At 37.5% G+C, this 27,704-nt stretch overlaps 1 protein-coding gene across 4 annotated transcripts in view; it reads left to right on the top strand.

The window, feature by feature from the left end:
• The window catches only part of LOC126297548 (dnaJ homolog subfamily C member 5), a 77,650-nt gene extending 68,106 nt beyond the window's left edge, over positions 1 to 9,544 (top strand). For 2 of the 4 annotated variants that reach the window (XM_049988474.1, XM_049988472.1), the window contains 3 exons: positions 4,203 to 4,344; positions 4,725 to 4,819; positions 8,012 to 9,544. In XM_049988474.1, coding sequence (XP_049844431.1) covers positions 4,203 to 4,344; positions 4,725 to 4,795 — 213 coding nt within the window. In that variant the 3' untranslated portion in view covers positions 4,796 to 4,819; positions 8,012 to 9,544. The remainder of the gene's footprint in view (positions 1 to 4,202; positions 4,345 to 4,724; positions 4,820 to 8,011) is intronic. The other 2 variants (XM_049988473.1, XM_049988475.1) reach the window with 1 other exon arrangement.
• Positions 9,545 to 27,704: the final 18,160 nt, after the last annotated feature.

Raw genomic sequence — 27,704 nt, 5'->3', positions numbered from 1 at the left:
TTTCCTACTATCAAATTCCAATCATCCATGACTATTAAATTTTTGTCTACCTTCACTATCTGAATAATTCCTTTTATCTCAGCATACATTTCACGAATGTCTTTGTCATCTGTGGAGCTATTTGGCATATAAACTTGTACTACTGTGGTAGGTGTGGGCTTCGTATCTACCTTGGCGGCAATAATGCATTCACTACGCTGTTTGTAGTAGCTTACCGCATTCCTATTTTCGTATCCATTATTAAACCAAGAAATCGAGATGAAGAAAAGCTCAACCATTACAAGAAATATTGTAATATATTAAGGAAAGTTATAAAAAAATCCAGAAATATGTGTATCAAGTCTGAGATTAGCACCTCTGATGACAAAGTTAAAACAATATGGAATATAGTTAAAAGGGAAACAGGGCAACCAAGGTCACAGGACAACAGTATTACTGTTAAGCACAATGAAAAGCTTATAAATGAAAAATCACAGGTAAAGAGGGACAAAAACTACCCTTACCACAAAGGTAAAAATTATAGAGGGACTTATCAAACTATGGCAGTACGATGCTGAAATTGAAATTATTTACTCATTTGCAATAGAAAGCATATGTAGGAGAAATGTGTTGTTGTTAAAGTTGAAAGGCACACATACGAAATATTGGTGTAACATTGACCTGTTAAATAAGCAGGTACATAAAAACACAAAAGTGCTCTTTTCTGTGAAATATTGGGTCGTAATAATTGTCACACATCTGTAGTTAATGACTGCATAGGCTCCTTGCCATTTGAGCACAGTGCATTTTGAAATGGTGAGTACTTTCCATTCATCTTTACACTTACATCTGTCATTTTTTCCCCAGTTTCCATTTTAAAAAAAAGTCTATATAAAGCAAATACCCTTTTTCAAGTAGGGTCTCATCACATATAAAACAACTCCAGGTGTATAACCTATCTATGACACCCTGTCCTAGATTTTTATATGGAGAAGAATATTTTGCGATTCACAGAATTCATAAAGTAGCCCTCTATAATTGCCTTTCTTTTCTGATATTCTGCGTGAAAAACAGATGACCAAGTCACAAACTGTTGATTTGTCAGTGCAAAGCTGCTTCTTTTAAAAATTTCCAAGTAAATTGAACGTTCAAAGAAATTTTGGGTTTGCAAGAAATCTTTAACTACACTCCATGATATTTCATCTACAGACCTGTCGGTCATTCTCAAGAGAGCCATTTAAGACTGCAATGATGTCCTCTGTTATGCAGTTTGTTAGCGCACTGAGAGTGTGATGATAATGCCCAGTGGCAGTGCCTCCACTGGTTGAACTGCGGAATTCGGCTGTCCTTGGGAGTCGCCACTCACTAAGACTGTCTGCTCTAATATAAGACACCAGAGAACACAAACTGTGGAGATGATATGGTTCCATGCATTATCTAACTGCTAGACGCTATAATGGTCTGTCAGATTTTCTGCCACTTGTATTTTCATGTCTTCTTTATCAATGGAGACTCAAGAAGTTTGTTTCTGTGCCCAAAATTATTGTTCTATCATACTCCATTGACTGTCCAGTCTAGATACAATGTTCGGCAACAGCTGACTTGGTTTGCACCAAATGGTGAGTGCAGCATTGATGTTCAGTACTGTGTTCTTCCACTGTGCATGTGGTTTGGCCCATGTACGGCTTAACACGTTGGCAGGATATTTTCAAAATATCAGCCTTCCACAATAACAAATTACCCGTCACTGACCCAAGAAGTTCAGCAATATTAGATGGTGAGTGGGAAACCACTTTCATCTGTAAATAGTTAAGGATTCGTGCTGTCTTGAATCAAATATCCCAAAAAAGTGAAAAAAAACCTGAAGATTCTGCTGATGCGATCTCCTCTTTATTCACTTCCTGATTTCTTAGCTTTATTTGTTTCTACCCTGTTTAATTTGCTTTCAAGTGAAAGTGGTTTTCTGCCCGTCATCTAAGATGGCCAAATTTCTGGGATTAGTGAAGGACAATTTGTTAATGTGGAAGGCTGGGATTTGTAAAATACCTTGCCATTGTGGTAAGGTTCATGTTGGCCACACCACATGCACCATGAGAGAATGCTGCCCCGAATAATACTCTCTGCACTCACCTTTTGCACCCAAACAAGTCTGAAACTGAAGCTTCCTGGCAGATTAAAACTGTGTGCCCGACCGAGACTCGAACTCGGGACCTTTGCCTTTCGCGGGCAAGTGCTCTACCATCTGAGCTACCGAAGCACGACTCACGCCCGGTACTCACAGCTTCACTTCTACCAGTATCCGTCTCCTAACTTCCAAACTTTACAGAAGCTCTCCTGTGAAACTTGCAGAACTAGCACTCCTGAAAGAAAGGATATTGCGGAGACATGGCTTAGCCACAGCGTGGGGGATGTTTCCAGAATGAGATTTTCACTCTGCAGCGGAGTGTGCGCTGATATGAAACTTCCTGTCATACATTTTATCTCCAATAGGCATTCAATAGATGTGATAAAACAGTAATTCTGGGTACAGCAACATCTTTTTGGAGCTCCATTATTAAAGAATCTGCAAAAATATGCATCATGAAAAATCTGATGAACCGTGGTGTCGACTATCGGGTAGACGATGCATGAATCGCTGCCGTCGTCTCAATTTGTTCTAATCAAAGATGATGGAGTTGACCGATGGTCACACGAAGCAGCAATCCTAAGGACAGCTGAATTTTGCAATTCCACCAGAGAGGGACTACTTCTTTGTAGTTTGGTCTGTCCGTCGCTACAATATAGACACATGTACCGAAGACTCGCAATGCACTAGTCAACTGTTGAATAGAAAACACCTTCTTCAGGCTTAATGGCTCACCTGAGGATTACTGGCAGGTGTTCAGTCAAAATATAGTTGACAATGAGTGGCTGCAAGCCTCAAATTTCTTTGAATATGAAATGTAATTGTTGATGATGCTGTGAAATTGATCTAATTTTGTTGGCCATTGGATTGCAGAGTTGTCTGAGCAGTGAAGCTATCTCAATAACAGTTGAAATCTATTCCTACTCATGATAATCTGCTAAATGTAACACTGTAAAATGAACTTGTGGTTTAATAATCTTCTTTTGATGAAAATGGACTAAATGCTCTAAATGCTTAATGTTGCTTATAGGAGCAGTTTGTTCATTTTGGCAGTGGAAATCTGTGTTCATAAGCTTTTGACCATTGTTAGCAGTAAGACCAACTATATTAAAAATAGTCTGCTTTTGCTCGAGGAGAAGACATGACACCTACTTTAAAGTCTGAACATAATCTGAACTAACACAGTAGATAATGAATAACTACTGTAGTTGAAATTCAGCTTGGACTGCAGTTTGAGAATTTCCTTGTAAAACATAAAATAATTTTAACATGTATTATTTCTTTTGCGCTTATCCATATGTAACAAATGCATTTCATATCAGTTCACTGTAATTGAATGCTGTTGAACCGTAATAGTAAATCCTTAAACAATTAATATAATGCACAAAACTGTACTTTTTGCTGGTTTGGAGCCAGATGCCTGTCCTATTGCTAACCTGCAGTTATGTCAATAATAGTCTCGGCTATTTGATATATCCTTCTTGCAGTAACACTTTGTACAGCATGTTGACAAAATGAGATCTTACCCAGTAATGTCTGATAAGTGTTAAATACTAATTATTTTCATTAAATCACACTATACCACCTAATATGCTCTCATCCTTCTCCAACCATCTCATCTCTCAAAATTGAATAGTGTAATTTCTGTCTCTAGTTGGCTTCATAACAAGTATCATGTTGTGTTCTGCCTCTCAAATAATACAAATTTCAGCTGTCATGTCCCTATAAAATTTAATTGGAAAGAGAAGCTGTTTAAGAGCTTTATCAGATGAACGTAAGTAAGTATCCATCATAGCAGTGAAGCTCCATAACAGAAAACTTATAGTTGTAGTCAGCACCAGTTGTATAAATACCAGGTTCATTTGCACTGTACTCATATTTTGCATAATTGAAGTACATAAAAAAAATTGAAAACCATGAGATCCAAAATGTATTTATGAAAATACATAGACCATATTGTGAGGTATTTAAACACTGATTAACTTCTTGTTGTTGTTCATGTTTGTTTATTTCAGATGTTAAGTTTCTGTAAAATATTGCTAACCAACTTTTTATCTAAAGATTTCAAGGTGATACTCAAATTTCATTTGATTTGTAGGAAGATTTAAGCGATGATGAAGCTGGACCAGCTGTAACTTCTCAGCCTACTGGTGCAAGTGCTGTGTTTGTTGCGTCTGCCCCTGATAATGCAACGGAGAATACATCACTGAACCCAGCAGAAAAAGTGACATATACACCTGGTATGTGCATAGTTTTAACTGAAATTTTTTATCCGTCATTTTAAGGAAAGTACGAGACCTGACATGGATCTGTGTCACTTAATGTAATTCCACATAACATAAATTTATTTCTCAAAGCATACATGGCAAAGTAAATGTGAGAACCTGATAAATTCTTTATTTAAACCTGCACTTGCAACTCTTGAGAGTATGTTCACATCTGGGGATATATTCTCTCTCTCTCTCTCTCTCTCTCTCTCTCTCTCTCTCTCTCTCTCTCTCTCTGTGTGTGTGTGTGTGTGTGTGTGTGTGTGTGTGTGTGTGTGTCTGGTGAATTACTTACTTTAATTTTTGTTGATTTATTTTGTGTAAACACAGTACAGTTGTGCATTATATTTTAGGGTTGTCAGAGAAGGGGTCTCCATCACACATAGCACAAACAGCACAGCCTCAACAACAGTCAAAATGGTAATGGGGGAGTACCCTAGTTCTGCAGGTATGTGGCATCACAGTTGTAGAGTGATATTACTTTTTGCTCATGTATGTACATTTTATGAAAGCCATTTAGGAGCAAATAAATTTTGCGTACATAGCTTTAACCATTTAAAAGAAGTATCATCTGTTCCTGGCTGTAACGTCTTTACTGCAGTGAGCTGTTGGCACAGACATATGATAAAGCGAAATACAATGCATTACAACATTGATAAAGAATTAGTCAGAAGCTAACAATAGTTTATTTACATTAATATCTACACTTTGCAAGCAACTGCAGGGTGCACAGTGGAGGATACTTTGTACCAGTATTATGGATTTTGTGTCCCATTTTGTTTGCATATTGAGTGAGAGTATAATGCCTGTGTTGTTGCTGTCTTCAGTCCAAAGATTGTTTTGATCTAGCTCTCTAGGTATTTTGTGCAACTAGCTCTCTAGGTATCTTGTGCGAGCCAACTTAAAGATGGCAGGAGGTGGAATCCCTCCCACACTTGTAGGAAGGTGGCATACTTGATTGTTCGCCACAGTCACGTCACATGGCAATATATCTAAAACAGAATAATTAGGACAACATGTGGGAAATAAGAACAATCATTTACTAAAATAATGTGCATCAAAATGTACTTTGGTTTTGCTCGAGGAGAAGACACACTTATGTAAAAGTTTGAATCTTACCTAACCTAACACAGTCAATGATGACTAAATACTCTAGTTGAAGTTCAGTTAGGAGTGCTGTTCGAGAGTTTATAAGTTCAGCCTCTCAACAGATAATCTTAGACACTTGGCATTAACTGCCCAATGACTGGAACTGGGCAGTAACTGTAGAGAATTGTCCAATCACCATAGGCAGCTGGGTGATAACTGGTTGTGCGTTGGTGTACGGTCACTTAAATCTTGTGCTCGGCATATGAACCTGCGAACCTGGACTATTTGGCAGATGGATCGAATAGCTCTGGGTTTCAGACATAACTATTTGTGTAAGAATGGACTATTTGAATGTCTTGGACTGTAAGCATGAGGTAGTTCCTGACATGTGTGCTATCGAGGATGTGGCTGGCCATTCTGTGTGTGGTACTGTCTAAAGTCTAGTCCTGTGTACTGCATCTGACGGAGACACAACAGATCCTGCAACTTGATCTTTCAGTCAAGTAATACCATCAGAATTTTTTTCTCCCCCAATTCAGTTTTGTGTCTCCTGATTAATTAACCAAACAACAAATTAAACCTTTTTGTGTAGCACAACGTTTCAGAAGCTTCTATTCTTTTCTTATCTGAGTTTTTTATCATGTATATTTCATTTTGGTAAAAGACTACACACCAGACAAATGTCTTCACAAAATTCTTCCTAACACAAACTTATATTGAGTATTGACAAGTTTTCTTCATCAGAAACACTTTCCTTGCTAATGTCAGTTTTCATTTTATATCTTCACTACTACAGCCATTGTCAGTTATTTTGCTGCATAAATAAAAAGAATTTGTCTTCTGCTTTTAGGGCCAATTGTTTAAGCTTTACTGACTGACTTTAGTTCAGATACTGAATGCCGTTCACAGATTCACTATACTGTATAATATAATGCTAATCTTGGACCAACAGAAAATAGTTAAGTTTTGATCTAAATCAGAAAGAGAAACATTAGCTGACACTGACAGTACAGTGTTTAATGTGTCATTCTAAAGTAAAACTGTCATTCAGTCTATAATATTCAGGAGAGCTCAAAGGACTTCTACCCATGACAATTTCACAACAATCATTGCTAATACTATGTTTATAAAAGTGAAATGTTCTCATGAATAAACTGTTCAGTTTGCAGTATACTTATGACAGAAATAAGACTGAAATAGCAACAAGAGTAATCATCTTGTGGTGCTGCAATTCTTCTTGTTATGTCCGTGCTTGCTGCAAAAATAGGCCAAGGAATTCAATGTTATGAAAAAGATCTTTCTTTTTCTATTTTGTTTCACCCAGACATGTTTCAGTACTTTTTGTGCAATCTTCAGTGGATTATTTTTTATTTTCTAACTGTAAAATTGTAATTACATATTAACATTTAGCAAAACTTTTGGTACATAATGTTTACAGTTGTGAATGAATATTTTTTTGTAAAATATTATACATCATTTGTTTATAGTTCATAGTTGAGATATGTATTAACGACGTGATGCTGTGTGTGTTGTTTATAAGATTATGTCCAAGTTCTATTTATAGCTTAATTTGAAAACAGTGTATGTATGCATTAATTTACATACCTTACATCATGCTATTGGACATTTATTTTGGTAACTATTCTGCTACACAATCTACAACTCTTTGCTTATACCGAAATACTAGGAAAATATTCCTGAACAGAGTTCGAAATTAGGATGGTGGAGTTGGGTTTCACTCTATACACGGTGATTCTTATTAATGCTTAAAAACGTGTAAAGCAACATGGATAATGCTGAGACAAATAATTTAATGTAAGACACATGGAGCTGCAAATGTCAGGAAATGTGTCAAAAGTGGGCTACAGATGTTGAACATGTGACTTCACCAGATGACATACCTTACCACATGAGCTGCTATTGGGCTTATTGATCCTAGCCTTGCCGGTAGGGGGCAGCGCTATGTATTGCTCCACTCGGTTAGTCTGTTTTCATTCTTGCATTATCCAGTGTGATATGGTAGTGGTAATATAAGACTACAATGAATCTGTTTACATTCATGAAAACAGAGTAGCCTTCTGGAGCGATATATAGCACTGCCCCTACCAGCCAGAGTTAAGATCGACAATCTCAACTGCTGCATGTGCAGCAAGGTACGTCAATTGGTGATGTCACATGTTCAGTGTTCGTCACCCACTTTTTGGGGTATTTCCCGACATTTGTGGCCCCATGTGTCTTGTATATAATAACTTCTTTTAGCATCATCTACGTCACTTTGTGTGTTTTTAAACATTAAGAGGAATTGCTGTGTACAATGAGGTTTGTTGTGCTTACATATAGTGTAATGATGGTATACTCTCTCTTTACTAGATGCTAAAGGTGAAACAGCAGCGAAGTGAGATGCAAAATAATAATAAGAATATATACTGAAGCTAAATGGCATCCCTTGGCTCACAAATATTGTTTCTAAAAACTGTTTCCACCTTAATTTAATTTGTAATTTAGTAGTTAACCTTTTGAGTTAGATTTAATAAATTTGTCTTAATTTCAGGTAGACGTGTACAAGAAACTGAGGAAAGTAAGTTGACGTACAGTGGCAGTGTCTGATAAACTTTGTACTTATAAGAACTACAGCCCTTCATTCCTGTTATAATATAATTATTATCATCATCAAGAGTTGAAGTGTTATTTCATTTAACTACATGCTTGTGATTGATTTATCTTTAGTGGCACCAGACATTAGTCACAATGAGAAGTAAGCATTTTTTAAATCTGGGAAATAGCTATTTTTACTTCCACCCTCAAAATAATGATGTACATTCAGTGACATGCTTGCTTGTTGCTATGCTCACTTAATTTTACTCTAGTCACATGCAGTGTGGAAATGTATAGGGGAATCTCACAAATTTAACACTACCCCTGTTAATCAAGTAAGTAACTTCTGTGGTTGTATCTGGGTGCATCTGTAATTAACTATTACATGGAGTGTGTAAGAGAGAATAGGATTGAACGTTGAGAGGGCCAAAATTGCCTGTTGTTTAGAATTATTAGTTTGTATGTGAATGTAGCAGTTGTATTGTTATGCCTGAAAAGAAACATGAATGCAACAAGAACATCTGTTGGAAGTAAATGCATTTGATTTTAGGATTAGTTATATCCTATAAGAAAGTGGGGGGAAAAAGTGTCACAGGTTTGAATGGTCTTCCAAGATTTCCAAATAAATTTACAGAAGACTTTGTTAAATTACCTACAGTTGAATTGTTGGCGACTATCAGTATGTTTGGAAGAATCAGTTTTACCGTTAGCTACTTAGTAGTAGTGTATAGACTGTAAGCTGCCAAATGAAATGCATATGTTCGAACTTGATTTCTGAAAATTCAGCAGAGACTGAAAATATTAACTCTGTAAAATTTACAATCAGAATTTGTTTGTTGCATACAACAAATTGAAACTGTCTTCAAAGTAATAATTATTGACAATTAGTGTTCTCGGTTTATTTTCTCTGAGACACAGTAAATTATTCACTTTCAGTCATTGTTCAAGGGCAGGATATGCTTCAGTCTTCTCTGGCTTTGCAGATAATTGTGATTGTATTTACATCAATTACCACTGTGAGTCATTTATCAGAAATGCTTGGATGTTAAAAATTAACAACACTTCGTTGTCAAGTATTACATGTTTATTTTGTGAGCAGATGTATATTACTGTGTATAAATTTTGGTATTGTAAAAACTGTAAATTTAACTTAACTAATAAATACACACTTTTTTAAATATGTGATACTATATAAAGCAGGTGTAAAAACCTATTTATGATATTGGGAATAGCCTGGCTAGAGTGTTTTAAGTTGTGTAGCTTGGTTTAAAAGCTCTAAGACTGCCACAATTGCATTCTAAACTTACTAAATGAAAGAGAGGGAGAGAACTGTGGTTTGTGAATGATAGTCATTCAGGAGGCTTGAATTCATTCAGTATGGCTTAAGTTGTGTGTCATTATATTTCCAGATTTGGAAAACATTATTAATATATGAGAAATGTAATGTTTTTTTTATTCAGTGCAGCATATAAAATAAGAATTTGTTCTACTGATTGTATTTTATTTAATTTGTTTCCATGAGGTGTCAGAAAAGTGTTTAGTATCAAATATATTGGTATATTAATCTGATATATGCACCATAGGGGAGTACTTAGAGAACAGACAGGAGGAAAATACTATGTGAAAGAAAGAAAATATTATATTATAGACTACATACTAATGGAAATTAACTGCAGTAGTAATAAAACTAATAATGATTTGCCTGCTAAGGATGCTGGAGGCAAAATATATTTTATCACCTGGAAATTAGGTGAAATTGTGTATTCTGCAATGTGCCTAACTGCAGAAGCAGCAGTAAAATTCATAGGAATTAATAAAGGCAAAATTCACACACTGTCAGAGGGCATCATACTGAATGACTCGGAGGACACAATAAAAACAGACTCATTGGAATACTTGATTCATCTTTCAGTTAGAAAAATTTGCGTATGTATTCTGTTTTTATAGCTGCTTTGGAGTTATCCATATGTACTATAATTTGTGCTGTAGCAGCATCTGATGAGACTGCTCTCAGAAGTAGCAAAATAGCCTTGGAAGTGGGTCCTTGAAGAGCACAAAATGCCGCTGGCATGAGTTAGTGTTATGTCTGTTGATGGTCAGTGTTCTCCTTTTTGTCTCTCAGAAGTTTCTTCGTCATCCTTACACTTTTGGTCCAACTGTGTTTTTTTGAGTTGGTGGGGCAGTAGTAGTTGGATTTTTAAACCACAGCTCCGGTCGTCCTGTTTTTAGATTTCTGTATAGGTTCATAGTTTATATTGCTGTATAGGTTCACAATTTTTATTATTTATTTTATTCTTTATTAAAATTAGTTGTAAAACTTGTCAAATTGGTTAGTGTAGACCTATTTGGCATTCAGTCTTTGAAAATGTGAAGAAAACCGAAGTGTCATTTATTACAGCTGCAGTCCTCAGTCTTCTCTTCCAGTACTTCATTAAAAGAAAACAAAGACAACATGTGCAGTAATTTTGTCAACACATTTATAGTTGAATTGCGAAGCTTTGTACAGTCTTGAATTTAATGTTGGTGTAACACTCAGAAGAGGGTACTATCACAGGTACAAAATTCAGAATGGAGGATGAGAGAACGCAGTTTATTCAGTATTTATTTCTGATTGATAGTTAATTATGCAAACCATGGGAACTCCAGGTTGGAACATCAGAAATATAAGGAAAAGATAGATTGCTACTTACCATAAAGATGACGTGTTAAGTTGCAAAAAAAGAAAAAGATACGTACATATTAGCTGTCAGCCAGAGCCATCATCAGAAAAGTAAAGTAAACACGCAACATTCATTCACACAAGCATGCACAAGATTGCCATCTCTGGCACCTTGGACAGGAATGCAATACCAAAGGCTTTGGTCAAAAGCTAATGTGTAAGTGTGTTTTTCACTATCCCTGTCTGTAAGTTAACATGTCATCTTACTGTAAGTAGCAGTCTGTCTTTTCCTTACATTGTTGATAGCTCATTATATATGCACAGCATTCTGTTAAATAAATACACAGCTGCTTCAGTAGAGCTGATATTCAAATAAGTCAAATAAGTGGGGTGAGTGTGTGTGTGTGGGGTTATAGTCATTGACTTTTGGAATCTGTGGCCCATACGCACTTAATGCAATGGTGTTGAAATGTTGTGTGTTAGCTATAATCGTAGTCTATTGAGGTAAAAGTATCATATAGCAGTATTAATGCTAATGCAAAAGAGTAATAGTTGCTGCAGGGTTTTATTACAAGAGAGATTGTTTTCAGTTCAGTTGGTTTCTACTGTAATGGATGTGGTTTCTAAATTGCAAGTGTTTTTCTGGCATTAGATTTGCAGTATTATGATTTTAGACTTCTGTGTCTGCAGAACTGTCCTCTGTTGATGGAGTGCCTGTATGTGTGGAACTACCATCTGCTACTGATTACAACTCTTCCAATTGAGTATGAGCACATGTTGTCTAACACTAAAAGCTTTACCATTCACCCAAGTGTATTATCCAATAGCACATTGTACTCCATTGGGACATGATCCAGTTTTCACCTAATGTAATGACGGACAAACTGCAAAGCTAACAACAACAACAATAATAATAGTACTAATAAATAAATAATTTATTATTATTATTATTATTATTTGGTAAGTGGAGTACTTGCTATGTTGTGACAATGAAAAACTGGTAAGATTTGAGTTCCTCTCAGTTTTGTTATGAAAAGTACTGTTACTGTTGTTGTATTAACCTCCCACCCCACCTTAAGGGTGTTATGTACTAACAAGATAGCAGTAGCCCAACAAGTAAATACTGAATGGCCTAATTATTTCTCTGCCGGTTTTTAAAATTCCACTCTTTGCAACTGTGTAGATTGCCCATTATGCTCAGTGCTATATCTTATATTTTACACACAGGAATGTTGTAATATTTAAACATTTTGGGAAGCATATTGTGTAACATTTTCCACGGGCACTGTTTCTTTTTGTTGTCAACAAACGGAATAACATTTAACATAAAGTTTGTTTGTGAATAAATTGTCTATTATTGTACCATGTCATCAACAAGACATTAAATCCAATCTTGCTTCCTTTACTGTGCTTTAAGAACAGAACAACAACAAACATCTCTTTGCACTAGACTGCGTCTGCACCTTGCTGTATGACTTGTATCTGTTCCCTGCAACAGCTGGTCCAAACTTTACTTAGATGAGTGATTTGTTATTTACATGATTGCTTTTATATTGTTTACTTTTTGTATTGTGAACATGTGCATGTATTTACATATGTATGTATGTAAGTACATAAATCAGTTATAGACTTCGTAGTTAAATTGACAATGGGAAGTTTTCATCTGACCAGCTTCATACTAGGTACTAGAATACCAAAATGCATTTGTGTTAAGTTACTTAATTCATAGGATTTCATTTGAAAGTTATAATTTGAGGACATGTACATATTTAGCAGAGAACCCTATTGTAGAATACACTACAAACTTGTTGTTATGGAGGAGAAACTTGATTTAAGGACTACAGTTAGATGAAGAATGTACTTGTATTTTGCTAAGATGCTGGGTGGCATTCTTTGGAGGTAATTACATAGTGAGCAACACAGAGTTTGCAGTTGTATATGTATGTTTTGGGCTGTCTAGATATTTTAATGCTCGTTTTTCTAAAGAATACCAGTGGGGAACCTTGTTCAAGTTTCCTCCATCAAAGCAATGATAATACATTAAATGTAAATTTACTTTGGGAACAGGATGAATGAAGAAGGTAAAATAGGCTGAACCATGAAATATGAGAAGTGAAATAAAGTTCTGAAGTGAAGTGCCTCACAAAACAACTAAATATAAAGACAAGGTCATATTGGTAAGTTCTGAGATGAGATATGAGCTCAATATAAGACCCAGTGATGGACTGTATTACCAATAAAATTAAATTCAAATAGTGTCGTCCCCCCCCCCCCCACCCCTCCCCATTTACTGGGTAACGGTGAATCTCCAGACTTGTGTTGATGCATTAGAGTTTACCTGTCCAATGAACTTCTATGCATCAAGCAAATTAAATTCATATTTACTGCAATTTAATAGACTTTTAAAAGTGTTTACATATATTATAAATTGTAAGTGTACATGGGTGACAAAATAATATGAAAAGTGTTAATGTTCTTGTATTTGTTACATACTCTTAAAGATGAGATGAAATACATCAAACTTAAAAGTTTCCTCTACATGTATTAATTCTTAACAATGAAATACAAATTTGAATACAATCTCACTTTCTACAGTGAAATGAAACATTCAGGTTAGTAAAATTTTGATTCAGTTTGGCTATTTGATATTTACATTGCTATATCACAGTGATAATGTAGGTATAACATCGAATGTATAAGAAGCCTCATTGATCAGAAAGAAAACGGGAATTTTTGTCACTATTCAGTGTACAGATCTAAAATTTTCTGTAATTGTGATTAATGGTTGAGAAAATTGTAACTCAGATATAGATACTCTTAGATGTATTGTACCAGATGTAACAACCAGTCAGTTTAGTCACTTTTTGTACCTAGCACCATTTTTTTGTGATTGTCACTTCATTTTAAATTTGTTTATTAATAATTTTGATTTTGTCAATATAATAAAATTTCTTTCTCACTACTGAGCAGGACAAAAGTCCAGTTGTAGTTAGAAACAAATGTGAATCAGGAATACTGTTGTATGAATTATTTGCTAAGTTAATGGTAATAATGCCACTATGTACTAGTTTCAGGTTTGTCCAACAAAATTGTTTTGTGATAAGTCTACAATGATTGTATTTTATTGTGCTGTAGCAGTTTGAAAAATTAGGAACATTGTTAATTGAAAAGTGTGTGTGTGTGTGTGTGTGTGTGTGTGTGTGTGTGTGTGTGAGAGAGAGAGAGAGAGAGAGAGAGCAAATTCATTCATTACAGTAATGGAACTGGTGCCTGCTCCTCGCCATGCCACACAAACATTTTGTGAACATACATATGTAAATATATTACATTCCATGAATCGAAATTGTTAATAAAAGAGTAAAATCTGCTCTTTATAAACTGGAGTTCCTTCTTTTGTAGAAAAAGCGAAAACAATAAAGAAATTTGATAAGAGGCAGAAACTACAGTGCAGCACATTGGAAGATACTTATTAAATTATGGACAAAAATCTCTCCTATGTTGTACTGGCTTGGTAGCCTACCAGACTCGTCACTGTACTCTGTGAACCTTATAACAGTACATTTTCACATCACATGAAATGGAAAATCCTACCCAAAGAAATGTGCCATGAGTTATTATGAAGGCTTTGTCACACAGTGTACTGTCAGTCTTGCTAAGTGATCAAGTTAATTAAAAATTGTTGTGAAAATACATAAGACTGAAATCAAATGCCTGTGTATACACTATGCTTAAGTTTTTGTAGGATATTATCATTGCACGATGTTCCACATAGAAAAGCTCCAGTGTAATTCTCTTTTGGGCAAAGAATACCTTTTTTTCTTTTTGCGAGGAAGGAGGAAGCTGCCAAGATGTTCGTGGTTTTTAATAACTGTTTTACATAGGTAAGACTTTATACTTAAGTTAAAGTATTTTAAATTTAAGTAGCTAACCATTATGTAAAAAATAATGCACCAGCACTTACAAAAAGTGAAATAAATATACACTGCTGAACATTAAAATTCAACACGAAGAAAAGAGAGCAAATAACAAAATTTAACTCATTATGTGTAAACAGTTTAATAGAAAAAATAGTATGTAATTTTGGTGTATCCATTGTAAGAAATCTACTATAAAGAGCTGCCACTTCTGCCAACAGTGACTATAAACGAAAAGAATAAGCAGTTAAACCAGTAGGGAAAAAACAAACAAACCATTCTATGCTGTTTCAACCCTGTGTCAGAATTCATCAATCTTAGTGGCCAGCAAGTAGTAGGATGCTAGTCTCGTGGCAACTGATGACCAAATGTTTGCAGTGGATGAGATATGCCAGCTAGGGCAACAGTCTGAATACTTTCTGTATCGAGGTAGGTTAGAATGGTACAGACAGCATATTGTCTTGTTAAGATTTCGTGGTGGGCAGAAAGTTAGGGCACAGAAACCAGCCTTAATACATTTGAAATGTTACAACTACTGTCCAAATTACCAGCTATGCAGACTAGAGGTGATTGTGTTGTTTACCAAATGGCAGCCCATGTCATCACTCTAGGAGCTTGGTCCGTGTGACAATGATGAATGCAATCGGGAAACACTCATTTTCGCTGAGCATTCACACGTGGCTATGTACATTGTAATACTGTATACAGAACTGAGACTCGTCTAAAAAGGCAATGTGTTGTCGCCCTGTCTAATGGTGTTATTGGGCATGCGCTTTAGGGACATCTCTGTTGCTGTGTTAGCAATCGTTAGGTGCTGACACTCCATATTGCTTCAGACATCGTTGCACTGTCCACTGGATACTTATATTTCTGCAAACAACACCTGTGGTATTTGGTACGTCTTTATAATCCTGCACAGCTGAGAAAACAGTATTTCAGTTCCTTGGACCTTACTCATGTGGGGCCATTGAGACCCAGAATGACGTTGATTATGGGCCTCTTCAACCCATCAAGTCCACATTCTGAACAACATGAGCAGCAATATCCTGGAATTATAAACTGCAGTCTCAGTGGGCCATTATTCTTCCACTGTCAAATACTGATGTGCTCATTTGTTCCTCCTCCTCCTCCTCCTCCTCCACACTACCAACCAACATTCAAATGTAATTTCTGAAAGAGAAACTTGCCTCTCTCTCTCTCTCTCTCTCTCTCTCTCTCTCTCTCTCTCTCTCTCTCTCTCTCTGTATATAGAATGTTGATGGCATTACATATGTACTTCGTGCGGTTGCACTGTGATGCTAATCATGTTTATATCGAAATGTGTGTTACACATAATGCCAATCTGGTGATTGTTGCATGCTGCTTTCTTGGTTCTGCAATTTTAGTGACCAACTGTATAATTACACCATTTGGTGTCACTTCATAATTGGCTTATTTAACAAGTGTTTATTAATTTCTGTAAAGGGGGAATGTGTTTATTTGTGAAATTCTCCCTTGATTTTACAAGATACGAGTTTCAGATGCATCTGTTTTGCTCCTTTTGACAAAATTTAAGGTATTGTTACATTAATTTTTTGCACTGTAATTTGGCTTTAGTGAGAAAAGTTATACTTTGACACCTATGGGTCTTTTGTAGAGTTGACGTAAATTTTCTTTCTGACATGATTTTTCCTTAGGTGTTAAGCTATCTTACAGTTCATTTCCACCGTCATCCATTTCACTCTGTTGTGTAGACATCTCATTTCCCAAATAAAATTTTTGTAGTGCCCCATTTTTTACTCCTGTGACTACTTACTGACTTGCCAAATAAAGTTCTCACAGGTATGTCAGTATGTCCTATTGAGCTTTATTTTCACACACTGTGGGTTTTGCATAGATTTTGTTCTTAATTTATTCTCTAATTTTTAGTACTAACATGTACCTCGTGTTTCTTCCTTTCAACATTTCTCCTTTTGATTCATCTGCGTACCGTGGTGTACTTCAAACATTTAATTTCTTCTTCCTTTCTTTGAGCTCAGGGCTTGGGAATATTTCATTTTATCATCATCTTTATTTTTCGCACTAGAGTTAACATTGTTGGATACAATAGTCTACTCCAGGTAACTTCGAGCTTTCTCAAGAGCAGACCTGGTAAGTTAAATGATTTTACAATACTTTGCATAATACATGGACAATTACAAACAGTACTGTACCTTGTGTTTCACTGTCTACTACATCTTAGGATTCTACTTTAGGTTATGTGATATTGATCTCAGGGCACCAATGATGGAGACTGAAATCAGTTCTAACGTTACACATCAGATCCATATACTTCAATTTCTTTTGAGCTTGCTTTTCGTTAATGTTCCCGTTACAGAGGACTGAGGTGTTGATCGAAAGGTATGATCATTTTTTGCGATGATCTACAGTATCAGGCTTACTAACTACAACCATTCTGTTGGTATGTATCTCTTGATCGTGTGGGATAGTGTGGAGGCCAGCTGTCATGACCACATAGTTGTTTGGTCACACCATTTATTGGATAGTGCTGGTACGTGTAAAGTTCTGCATTCACCAATGAACTTATGAGTACACTTTGTGCCATTGAAGTATTCATTATTTGCCAAGATAGGAGTGTCTGATATTGTGTAGTCCATAGTTTCAGAATGTAGTCTACAAAGTTGACATGAATCATCGTGAGTTGTTTCGTTGTAACTTTTGTTATAGTTCTTCAATTTCAAGGCCTGATCTTGTGCAGCAGCTGTTAGAGATTCTGACTCTGCTCTCATTCTTTCTCTTTTAAGCCACAGATGTGGGTGATTTCCGTCAATATTTCAGTTCTCCGGTAGTTTGTGTACTGATCATGCAGAGTTTTCTATCTACAGTCTTGCTTTAATGACCTTAGTTGGGGGGGCAATAATTTCTAGTTTCCATTTGCTGTTTCTTTCATGCATTAGTGTATCATTCATGCTCTGGATCACATACCTACCAAATCCAACTATGGCATTATGATATGTTGCCTTTATAGGTCTCTGACTTCGCCTTCCTTCCTGACATGTCGTATATAGTCTGCAGTGTCAGATGTTGAGTGAACTACATACATTGCAAGCAACTTTTGTGTCTTATGATACGCAGATGTCGTGTTGGGTCCAGTCTATCAGACCAAAGCTATATTACAGAAACTGCCAGTGACCCTGTAGCCATAAATTTGTTCTTGGAGTTGAGTCCAGTTCTTGTCACCTGTTTTACCCTCCTATATAATTCTTGAACTCTCTTTTTCACAATTTCGTTTGCAGTTTCATTATCTTCCTATTGACAGAAGTGCCTGTAAGTCTCCCCAGGTTCTAGATATCTAATACTAGTATCTCTATGTAAGTGAATGTGCTCTGCTTTTGTGAGGTTCCCTCATAACAGCCCAATATTCCACACATCTGTTAGTTTGAAGTTACATGCAAATATCACCCCCAAAATGTTTTAATAATACTTAGCATTTCTTTGCAGATCATGCCATTTCTCACAAATATTTGAAGTCATTCATGTAAAAAAAATGACTAATTTCTAGTTATCTTGAAGCTTACAGCTGGAAAGTGTGTGCATTTGCTTGTCTAGATAGGGTAATTGGGCAAATGTAAAATAAGAGTGGAGGCAAAGAATTACCCTGAAATTCCTTTTTATCTGTATAATTTGCGACTGCAAACATTGCTGTCCATTATTTCTGTATAGACTGATGTTCCATCATTCTATGCTATATTACATAACTTGTAACAGTTTTGCATGCACTTTATAGTTACACTTCAGTACACAGTCATGTACTACACTACTTCGTGTAATCCATCCATGCGATGCACAGATTTTGCCTGTGTTGTTTGGCATTCTGTAGTATGATTCTATTGATGAGTAATATCTCTTTACATCTATAAGATTCCTTATTCTGCTGTCATCACTTTTGTGAATCTGGTACATCAAACCATACAACCACATGGGAACTCCTCTTTCTTGTTCAAAGTGCATGTTACTGCTGCAGTTAATTGTGAATACATAGGGGTCAGGTTGTTAACCCAAAAACCCAGTCAAAGGGCTGTTTATAACTGCATTTTGTTCATTGTTAAGCCAGTAAGCCTTTCTGTTTAAGCTTTTGGAAATCTCACAAATATGTACAAAGAACGATTCCACCTCTCAGCACTAGATAATTGAGCCAACCCCGAATTCTCCTCATTCAAGACACAGTAGAATTTTTTTTTATTTGAAAAATGTATTCTAATTACCGAAATTTTGACACTTCTTGCATATTGTAGGCTATAATTTTTCATTAAGTTATTAAATGATAGTGTCTCATATTAGCTGTAATATTGTACTTTTGTTCAGTCTCCTGAATTTTTAAATGAATGTTCATACCTTCTGTGAAGAGGGATAAGCCTGTATGGACAAAGTGATACATAGGTTGATCCTCTTCACCCTAGGTGATTTTCTACCTCTTTTTCTTTGGGGACTAGTTGGTTCCATTTTCCCTCTGCTCAGTTAATACAGGTCCCACATCCTATATTCAATTACTAATCTTAGTAACATTTAACGCATCTAGAGCACAATGCACACTGTCTATTATTTGTTTTACCTTTTAATGTTTCATGTGTGTTTTCTTGTCTCGGTCCACTGAGGTCAATCTAACTTTTTCTCTCGCTTCTAATATGGTTGTTCGCACCATGTTTTGGTCTCGAGTGTGTTGTCATTTCTTTATCAGCAGAGGGAGATTCCATTGTTAGGGTATTGCTTTGCAAATCCTGATTTTGACCACCCTTACTGTTACAGTTTAATGTGGACTCCAGTCCTCATGAGTCACTGACTGAACATTGAATCCTGGACATCTGGATTTCAGTGAATCACACCAGATTAAGATAAAAGACTAATATGCAGAACATGAAGTGGTTCATACCCCTTACTGCCCATCCTGGTTGTTTTGTGTATTCCCAAAATACTGTCTGGTAAATAGCAGATATGCGACATGAAGTTCTCCTGGTGTATTTCCAATTTGAACAGTTCTCGGGTATCTGACCGGGTAGCGTCTTAGTTTCTCCACAATATTTCGGCAGACGTACACGCTGCCATCTTCAGGTGGTTCCAGATGAATGCTGTGCTGTTCCTCTTAGTGCCCTATATATACTAGCCGTTTCCCCTCCACCGTTCCTCTCCTGGTGTCTTTGGTGCGGCTGGCGCGGTGGCTACTGGAGGTGGTGGGGGAAGTGGCACCTGGGTCTGAACTGGGGTCTGCAGTCTCCCTGCTGCCTCCGTCGGGGGTGGTCCTCAATCTCTGGACCGCATCCTCTACTCTGTCAATCTTCCTACTTCTCGGACTGTGTTACTAAAGAGGCCATCCAACTACAAGGCAATCTAAACTTAGTCAGGCTTGGAACCCTGCACTCAGCCTGGAGAGAAAGATGCGGTCCCAGAGATCGAGGACCTCCCCCCGACGGTGGTAGCAGGGAGGCTGCTTCCCTACCACCTCCAGTAGCTGCCGCGCCAGCCACACCGAAGACACCAGGAGAGGAACGGTGGAGGGGGGTAACGGCTAGTATATATAGGGCGCAGAGAGGAACAGCACACCATTCGTCAGGAACCACCTGAAGATGGCAGCGTGTACGTCTGCTGAAATATTGTGGAGAAATTACGATGCTACCCGGTCAGATACCCGAGAACTGTTCAGATAGCAGATAGTTTGATTAAGAATACACTGTCCATCCAAAAAGTTCTGAGACTGATTTTGTTCATTGCACATAAGCAGTGACAGTACAGTAACAAGAGTGGTATTTTGTACTAACAACTGTAAAAAAAAAACCCTGGTGTGTGTTTGACCAGTCAGTTATGAGCAGACATTGTTAAGTATTGGACGTGCAACTAGTTTTTTCATAAATTGCAGTGGAGCAACAACGAACTGAACATATCTAAATCACATATTCAAGACATTCAGCAGAGAAAGTGTGTGCAAAGTTTGCCTGCATGCTTTGACTCCCAAAGAAAAACGACAATGCTAGACACACCTGATGCAAATTTATTGAAATGCAAAATGTGGACAATTTTTTTCTGTGCCAAAATCATCACGTGGCAAAAGTTGATTATCAGTATGACCCTAACACAAAATGGCAAAGTGCAGAAATTCACATGAAAGGTCAACAATTTTATGACATAATAGGCATTCAAGCCAATGTAATAAGAGCTGAAAACATCCCAAAGAACTTCCTGGCAGATTAAAACTGTGTGCCGGGTTGAGACTCAAACTCGGGACCTTTGCCTTTTGCGGGCAACTCTACCAACTGAGCTACCCAAGCACAACTTGCGCCCCGCTCTCACAGCTTTACTTCCACCAGTACCTTGCCTCCTACCTTCCAAACTTTACAGAAGCTCTCCTGCGAACCTTGCAGAACTAGCACTCCTGAAAGAAAGGAAATGTCCTGACAGTTTCACATGACTCTGTGAACATTCTGTGCATTGTACTCATGTAGGTGTGGACTCTTAGAACACAAAAAGCATTAAAGCCACCATCTTAATATTTGTTTTTTTTTTATTAATTCTGTCTGGAAACTGTATGGACTGATGGGGTATGTGCTGTGCTTGCTTTGAATTTACCAAATCTGTTCATTATGTCTTCTTTGTTTCCCTTTGTTTATCGTCATCTTGCATTCAAAATATTGTATTTATACTTGTTAAATTGAATGGTTCTGGTGTTTCAACTATTTACTATCATTTAGGCCTCTCTTTACTTTTGTGTGTTTTACCATAGACTGGAATCCTCTATTGAGCAGCCAATCCATTCCACTTAAGTTAGAATAATCCTATCTCATTCCCAGCCATAAGAGCCACAACCACTGTGAATCAAAATTTTATCAGTTCCTTAATCACATTTCCAATGTAAGTTAAATACCAGGTGAAATCAACTGCAGCCCTGTTAAAAACTTTTCTGATTGTCTGCTGCTTCTTCTTACCTTTCCACTTGTCTTTTAAAACTTTTGTGTATTACTTGTACATGCATCGGTATCGATGTCCCCCTTTGGTTTTCAATTGCATCGTGCCACTTTTGTCAGATGCTTTCTGTGTGTGTGTAAATGACATGAACTTACTATCACTTTTCTTAATTCTTTTACAAATTAACAAGCATACATCTGAATTACTTCTTGGTTAGCTACATCCATTCTGAAGATGAACTAACCATTATAGGGATATTTGTGTTGTTCTAGACATTGTATGTCAGACTAATGGTGATATAAATTTCCTATCTGCTTGTGCATTACTGAGCGCTTGTAAAGGGGAAATACCTTACTGCAGATTCAGTGGGGTATCTCAATTTACCTAATGCTGAAGTCCTTGTGTAGTTTTAACACCAGTGGTATCTCAGCGAAACCTGGTACCATGATTTCATTAGAACTACACATAAGATGTGTTGCTTCAGTAACTCTCGTGCTATTGTATGATGCATTTATTGGCATTAACGACTGAACACAAAAGGAAACATTATTTGTGAAGCTGTTATGGTGTCACTATAGTGCAAGTAGACACTCTGCTGTTGAAATAGCATTTACCTTCTATTGAAACTTTCCATTAACTCATAACATTTTCTGCAGTCTGAGGAACGATGATTTAGTTGTTTAGGGACAATCCACACTGGCTTTCAACTGCCACAGCAACTCCTTGCAGAGCTGTTCAGCTGAATGAATTCACTCTAAAACATCACCATGCTAATTAGTTATGGCTTTCATTTTATGAAAGAGGGCACTCACATGCCATACATAGTCTGGAAAGCGTAACCATAACATGCTAGGGAATAATCCAATATTATGTGATACACTTACATGTTTTCGGTTTGAAGAAGGAAAACTGGTAGACAATGACCAAACTATGAACTATGTAGCTTAATGCCATCTCGTGCAAGAAATACGTTTTTGGTGCTGCAGCATGCCAAATGCAGTCAATCTATCAGAGAATGTCATGAATTGTGATACAATTTTCCCTACTCACGGAAATTCTGGTGGTGCATTTGCTGAAAATGAGCACAAAATTGGTGTTTTATAATACAATGGTTTTCCATGTCACCTTTCATGTGTTATCTGAAGCTTGTTTTAAGTCTAATTACTGGAAAGGCCAAATAACTGCTTCTTGTAATATCGATGCTGGCAGCTGTTAGAAGTACTCAGTTCCATTAGTGAGGTCACTTCTAAGCAGTGTGGCTTGACCAGGAGGTAGATGGTTTAAATCCTGAAGGGCAACAGTTTATAGGCACTATGTGGATAACATGGGAGAGATGATTGAGTTAACTTCCTGACTAGCCCAATTTAAATTTCACATCTCTCTATAGTGCCTTTATGGTTGATAACTTAAGGCACTGCAAATCACTAGATTGTCAGATGGACTTGGTGGTAAGGCAGCTTCCCTGGTGAACCTTTTTGCCAAGCATGTACAATCTTGTCTATCACGTGTCCTTAAGAACGTACAAGTAATTAAATATTATTGATTATACAAGCCAGTGTAAAATCTAGTATGTTACAAAAACTTCCCGAATTACACTGTTTTGATTAATATTTTCCATTGTTTTATTAAATCACTTATGTAAATGGTGTGACATTTCTTGCAACAATGTTACATTTTTCTTTCATTTATTTTAGAACATACCAAATTTCTTTGAGGCTATAGATAAGGTAACCTAAACCTGAAGCTTAGAAAAGAAGTTATCCAATGTGGCTATATCCAGTCTGTGGATCCATATGAGATTAAAGAAACTGCATTTTGCTCTCTCTCTCTCTATATATATATATATATATATATATATATATATATATATATATATATATATATATATATATATATATATATATATGTTCAAAAATGACCGGTATATTTGAAACGGCTATAAAAACTAAACGAGCAGCGATAGAAATACACCATTTGTTGCAATATGCTTGGGACAACAGTACATTTTCTGGCGGACAAACTTTCGAAATTAGGGTAGTTACAATTTTCAACAACAGATGGCGCTGCAAGTGATGTGAAAGATATAGAAGACAACGCAGTCTGTGGGTGCGCCATTCTGTACGTCATCTTTCTGCTGTAAGCGTGTGCTGTTCACAACGTGCAAGTGTGCTGTGGACAACATGGTTTATTCCTTAGAGCAGAGGATTTTTCTGGTGTTGTAATTCCACCGCCTAGAACACAGTGTTGTTGCAACAAGACGAAGTTTTCAACGGAGGTTTAATGTAACCAAAGGACCGAAAAGCGATACAATAAAGGATCTGTTTGGAAAATTTCAACAGACTGGGAACGTGACGGATGAACGTGCTGGAAAGGTAGGGCGACCGCGTACGGCAACCACAAAGGGCAACGCGCAGCTAGTGCAGCACGTGATCCAACGGCGGCCTCAGGTTTCCGTTCGCCGTGTTGCAGCTGCCAACGTCCACGTCCACGTATCGTCTCATGCTCCAGAGTTTACACCTCTATTCATACAAAATTCAAACGCGGCGACCCCTCAGCGCCGCTACCATTGCTGCACGAGAGACATTCGCTAACGATATAGTGCACAGGATTGATGACGGAGATATGCATGTGGGTAGCATTTGGTTTACTGACGAAGCTTATTTTTACCTGGACGGCTTCGTCAATAAACAGAACTAGCGCATATGGGGAACCGAAAAGCCCCATGTTGCAGTCCCATCGTCCCTGCATCCTCAAAAAGTACTGGTCTGGGCCGCCATTTCTTCCAAAGGAATCATTGGCCCATTTTTCAGATCCGAAACGATTACTGCATCACGCTATCTGGACATTCCTCGTGAATTTGTGGCGGTACAAACTGCCTTAGACGACACTGCGAACACCTCGTGGTTTATGCAAGATGGTGCCCGGCCACATCGCACGGCCGACGTCTTTAATTTCCTGAATGAATATTTCGACGATCGTGTGATTGCTTTGGGCTATCCGAAACATACAGGAGGTGGCGTGGATTGGCCTCCCTATTCGCCAGACATGAACCCCTGTGACTTACTGTGGGGACTCTTGAAAGACCAGGTGTACCGCCAGAATGCAGAAACAATTGAACAGCTGAAGCAGTACATCTCATCTGCATGTGAAGCCATTCCGCCAGACACGTTGTCAAAGGTTTCGGCTAATTTCATTCAGAGACTACGCCATATTATTGCTACGCATGTTGGATATGTGGAAAATATCGTACTATAGAGTTTCCCAGACCGCAGCGCCATCTGTTGTTGACAGTAACTACTGTAATTTCGAAAGTTTGTCTGCCTGAAAATGTACTGTTGTCCCAAGCATATTGCAACAAACGGTGTATTTCTATCGCTGCTCGTTTAGTTTTTATTGCCGTTTCAAATATACCGGTCATTTTTGAAACACCCATATATATATATATATATATATATATATATATATATATATATATATATATATATATATATATAATTAGCTGGAGTGATTTTTGTGCATAGGAGAGACATATTTCCAAAGGTACCCTGTTTCGGTTAATTATGCTACGTCAATTAAAAACCATTTGAAACCAGCATGTGTGAATATAGCCAATATCAGCTTGTGGCAAAGTTTTTGTAGCTGAATTATTTATTGGGGGGGGGGGGGGGGGCAGGTGAGGATGCTTACTGCATCCATGCCTTTTGGTGAGCCACCCAGGCCCATCTGGGCGCTGCAAAAATCTTGTGAAATCCCACCAATCTACACTGGATATAGGTTTGCCAAATCTGTAGTTCTTGAGTTGACAAGATTCACTAGTCTTCAACAGTACTGTTGTTAAGTTCTGGGCAATCCATCATTCAATAGGATCTTGCCATGATTGCCCAGGTTGTGAGAATGGCACATACTTCTATACAAAGCCATTTGCATTGACGTGTACTTTGTGTCAGTGGTGTGTGTGGCTGTGGAACTAAAACAGTCATTAGCAGACAAAGGTCTAGGGTACCTCAGGTAGACCTCTCCAGATAACAGCTCAGTGAAGAACATTTATTCTTCTAGTTACCTGTGGGAACACTGATATCCACTTCTTCATAACAAAAAGTACACTATCTACAGCATGGTGTATCGTAAACCAATAATAATACCATTCAGCAAGGACGCCTTTAAACAGCTTACAGTGTCAAATAAGAAAAATGTTACCTCCTATATATTGTGAGTATTGTCTTCTTAATTAGGAGGGTAAATGAACTATGTGTCATCTGTATGCAAAGAGGTCTCTAGTCCATAACAGGCACTTTGGAATTGGCAGAACATCCAGAAATGGAAGAGTTTGTAGAGACAGTTACTATCACACTATGTAAATACACTGTCCAGTCACCTCAATGTAGCTACCTGTCGGCAGCCTGATAACCACCTTTTTGCAGTATGGGGTGCTGCAGGAAGTGTCAGTGAGGCTTTGGAATGTACTGACAGGGATCTGGAGCCATTCTGAATCCAGTGCCATGGCCAACTGTGCTAGATTTCTCACTTAAGGATCCATGGCACTTATAGCTCGACTGAGATGGTCCCAGGGTCTTGACTGGGTTTAAATGGGGGGAGTTTGGTGGCCAGGGGAGTTCGTTTTACTCATCCTAGTGTTCTTCAAACCACGCATATACAGTGAGAGAGATTGTACCATACATACCAACAGCCGATGGAGCATAAAATGTGATTAATCTGAAAAGGCCACCATCTCCACTTGCATGAAAATTCCTGTCTTTGTTGCCAAAGAACAGGAATCGGCATGAACCAGGCACCTGCTGTGCATATCTATTTGCCCGTACACATTTCTGCAGCTGTTGCTCACATCTTTCATTTATGGGCTGTAATGGTCACAGTTGCCCCTGTGCTGCTTTTAGATGATGTTATTTTTCCATGCACGTTAAACTTAACCACAGCGGCACACTTTTCCCATAAGCCAGTGATCATGCCCTTCTGGATGTCAGATAAATCACTCCATTTTCACATTGCGAGAACAACTGCACTGGTGATTGGACTGTTTTCCAGAGAGATCAGACACTTTTCATGCTTAATAAGTTCATTTGCTTGGCTATTGTAATATAACATATGAAATCCTCAGAGCTGAAGATGACTATATGTAGAAAGAAACTGGCTACCTTATAACTGTAGCCACATGATATCATTGTAGAGAGACCTACTGCTCATTGAGATCAAAGTTTAGGAATGACTGGGAAGTCTTCACATAAGTGGGGAATATTATACACAGGCTAAATAAACTCTTAGAAAATGAACACATTTAGAATTCATAGATCTTACCCAACCTATTGTGCTTTCATTTGCCTCAGGGTGAGACCTTACATCCCTAATTCAATGTGCTGTTTATAAAGTACCAACATTATAGAAACATCATTCATCGACTCTTGTGAAAAAAGGAAAATAATCACACTCTGGTTTACCAATTGATAACTAGGAATTCGAGTGGAAAGATTTGGGATCCGGTCACCCTAACGCAGGGATGGTTGCCCGCCCACATAACTGCTTCAGCACCCGTCATCTTTAATACATAATTTAGCTTTATTTTAGACAAATGAGTTATGGGCTACCAGCCATTAACCATACACCAAAAGCACATAATTTTAAAAACAATTAACTACATTAGGAAAACTGAAAGAGTTTTTTTTAAAAAAAAACTAAAACCTCTTTAAACAGCTGCCATTAATTATGAACCCCTTGTCATTCCGCACACAGCAAAAATACAGAAAAACAGTCATCGAATAAGCAGCTACACTTTGCCAAAGTTCACTGAACAGATTTTAAGCAAATGATTTTTAAACAGCTGCTATTGACTCTCAATGGTAGTGAGAGGCAAGGACATACAAGGAAGTTACGCCACCATCCTTCCACTCCTTAAGCCTGCACAAGACCAGATCGCCATCACTGGTGTTGAACCAGCCAAAATATCATGCCCAAACATGAAACTGCTTTGGAAGGCAGGCGATAACCAACAGTCAAAATCCGGCTCAGCATCTGCACAGAGGGCGATTCGTTATCCAGAACTACAAACCTCTTGCACCCTCAGTCGACTCGCTTTGCACACGAAACACTTACTCCCAAAACCTTCCTGCTTTGCGGTTGTTTCCACTGCT

Source organism: Schistocerca gregaria, chromosome X, assembly GCF_023897955.1.
Source record: "Schistocerca gregaria isolate iqSchGreg1 chromosome X, iqSchGreg1.2, whole genome shotgun sequence".
NCBI lineage: Eukaryota > Metazoa > Arthropoda > Insecta > Orthoptera > Acrididae > Schistocerca > Schistocerca gregaria.
This window is presented reverse-complemented; position numbering and strand designations above follow the sequence as displayed.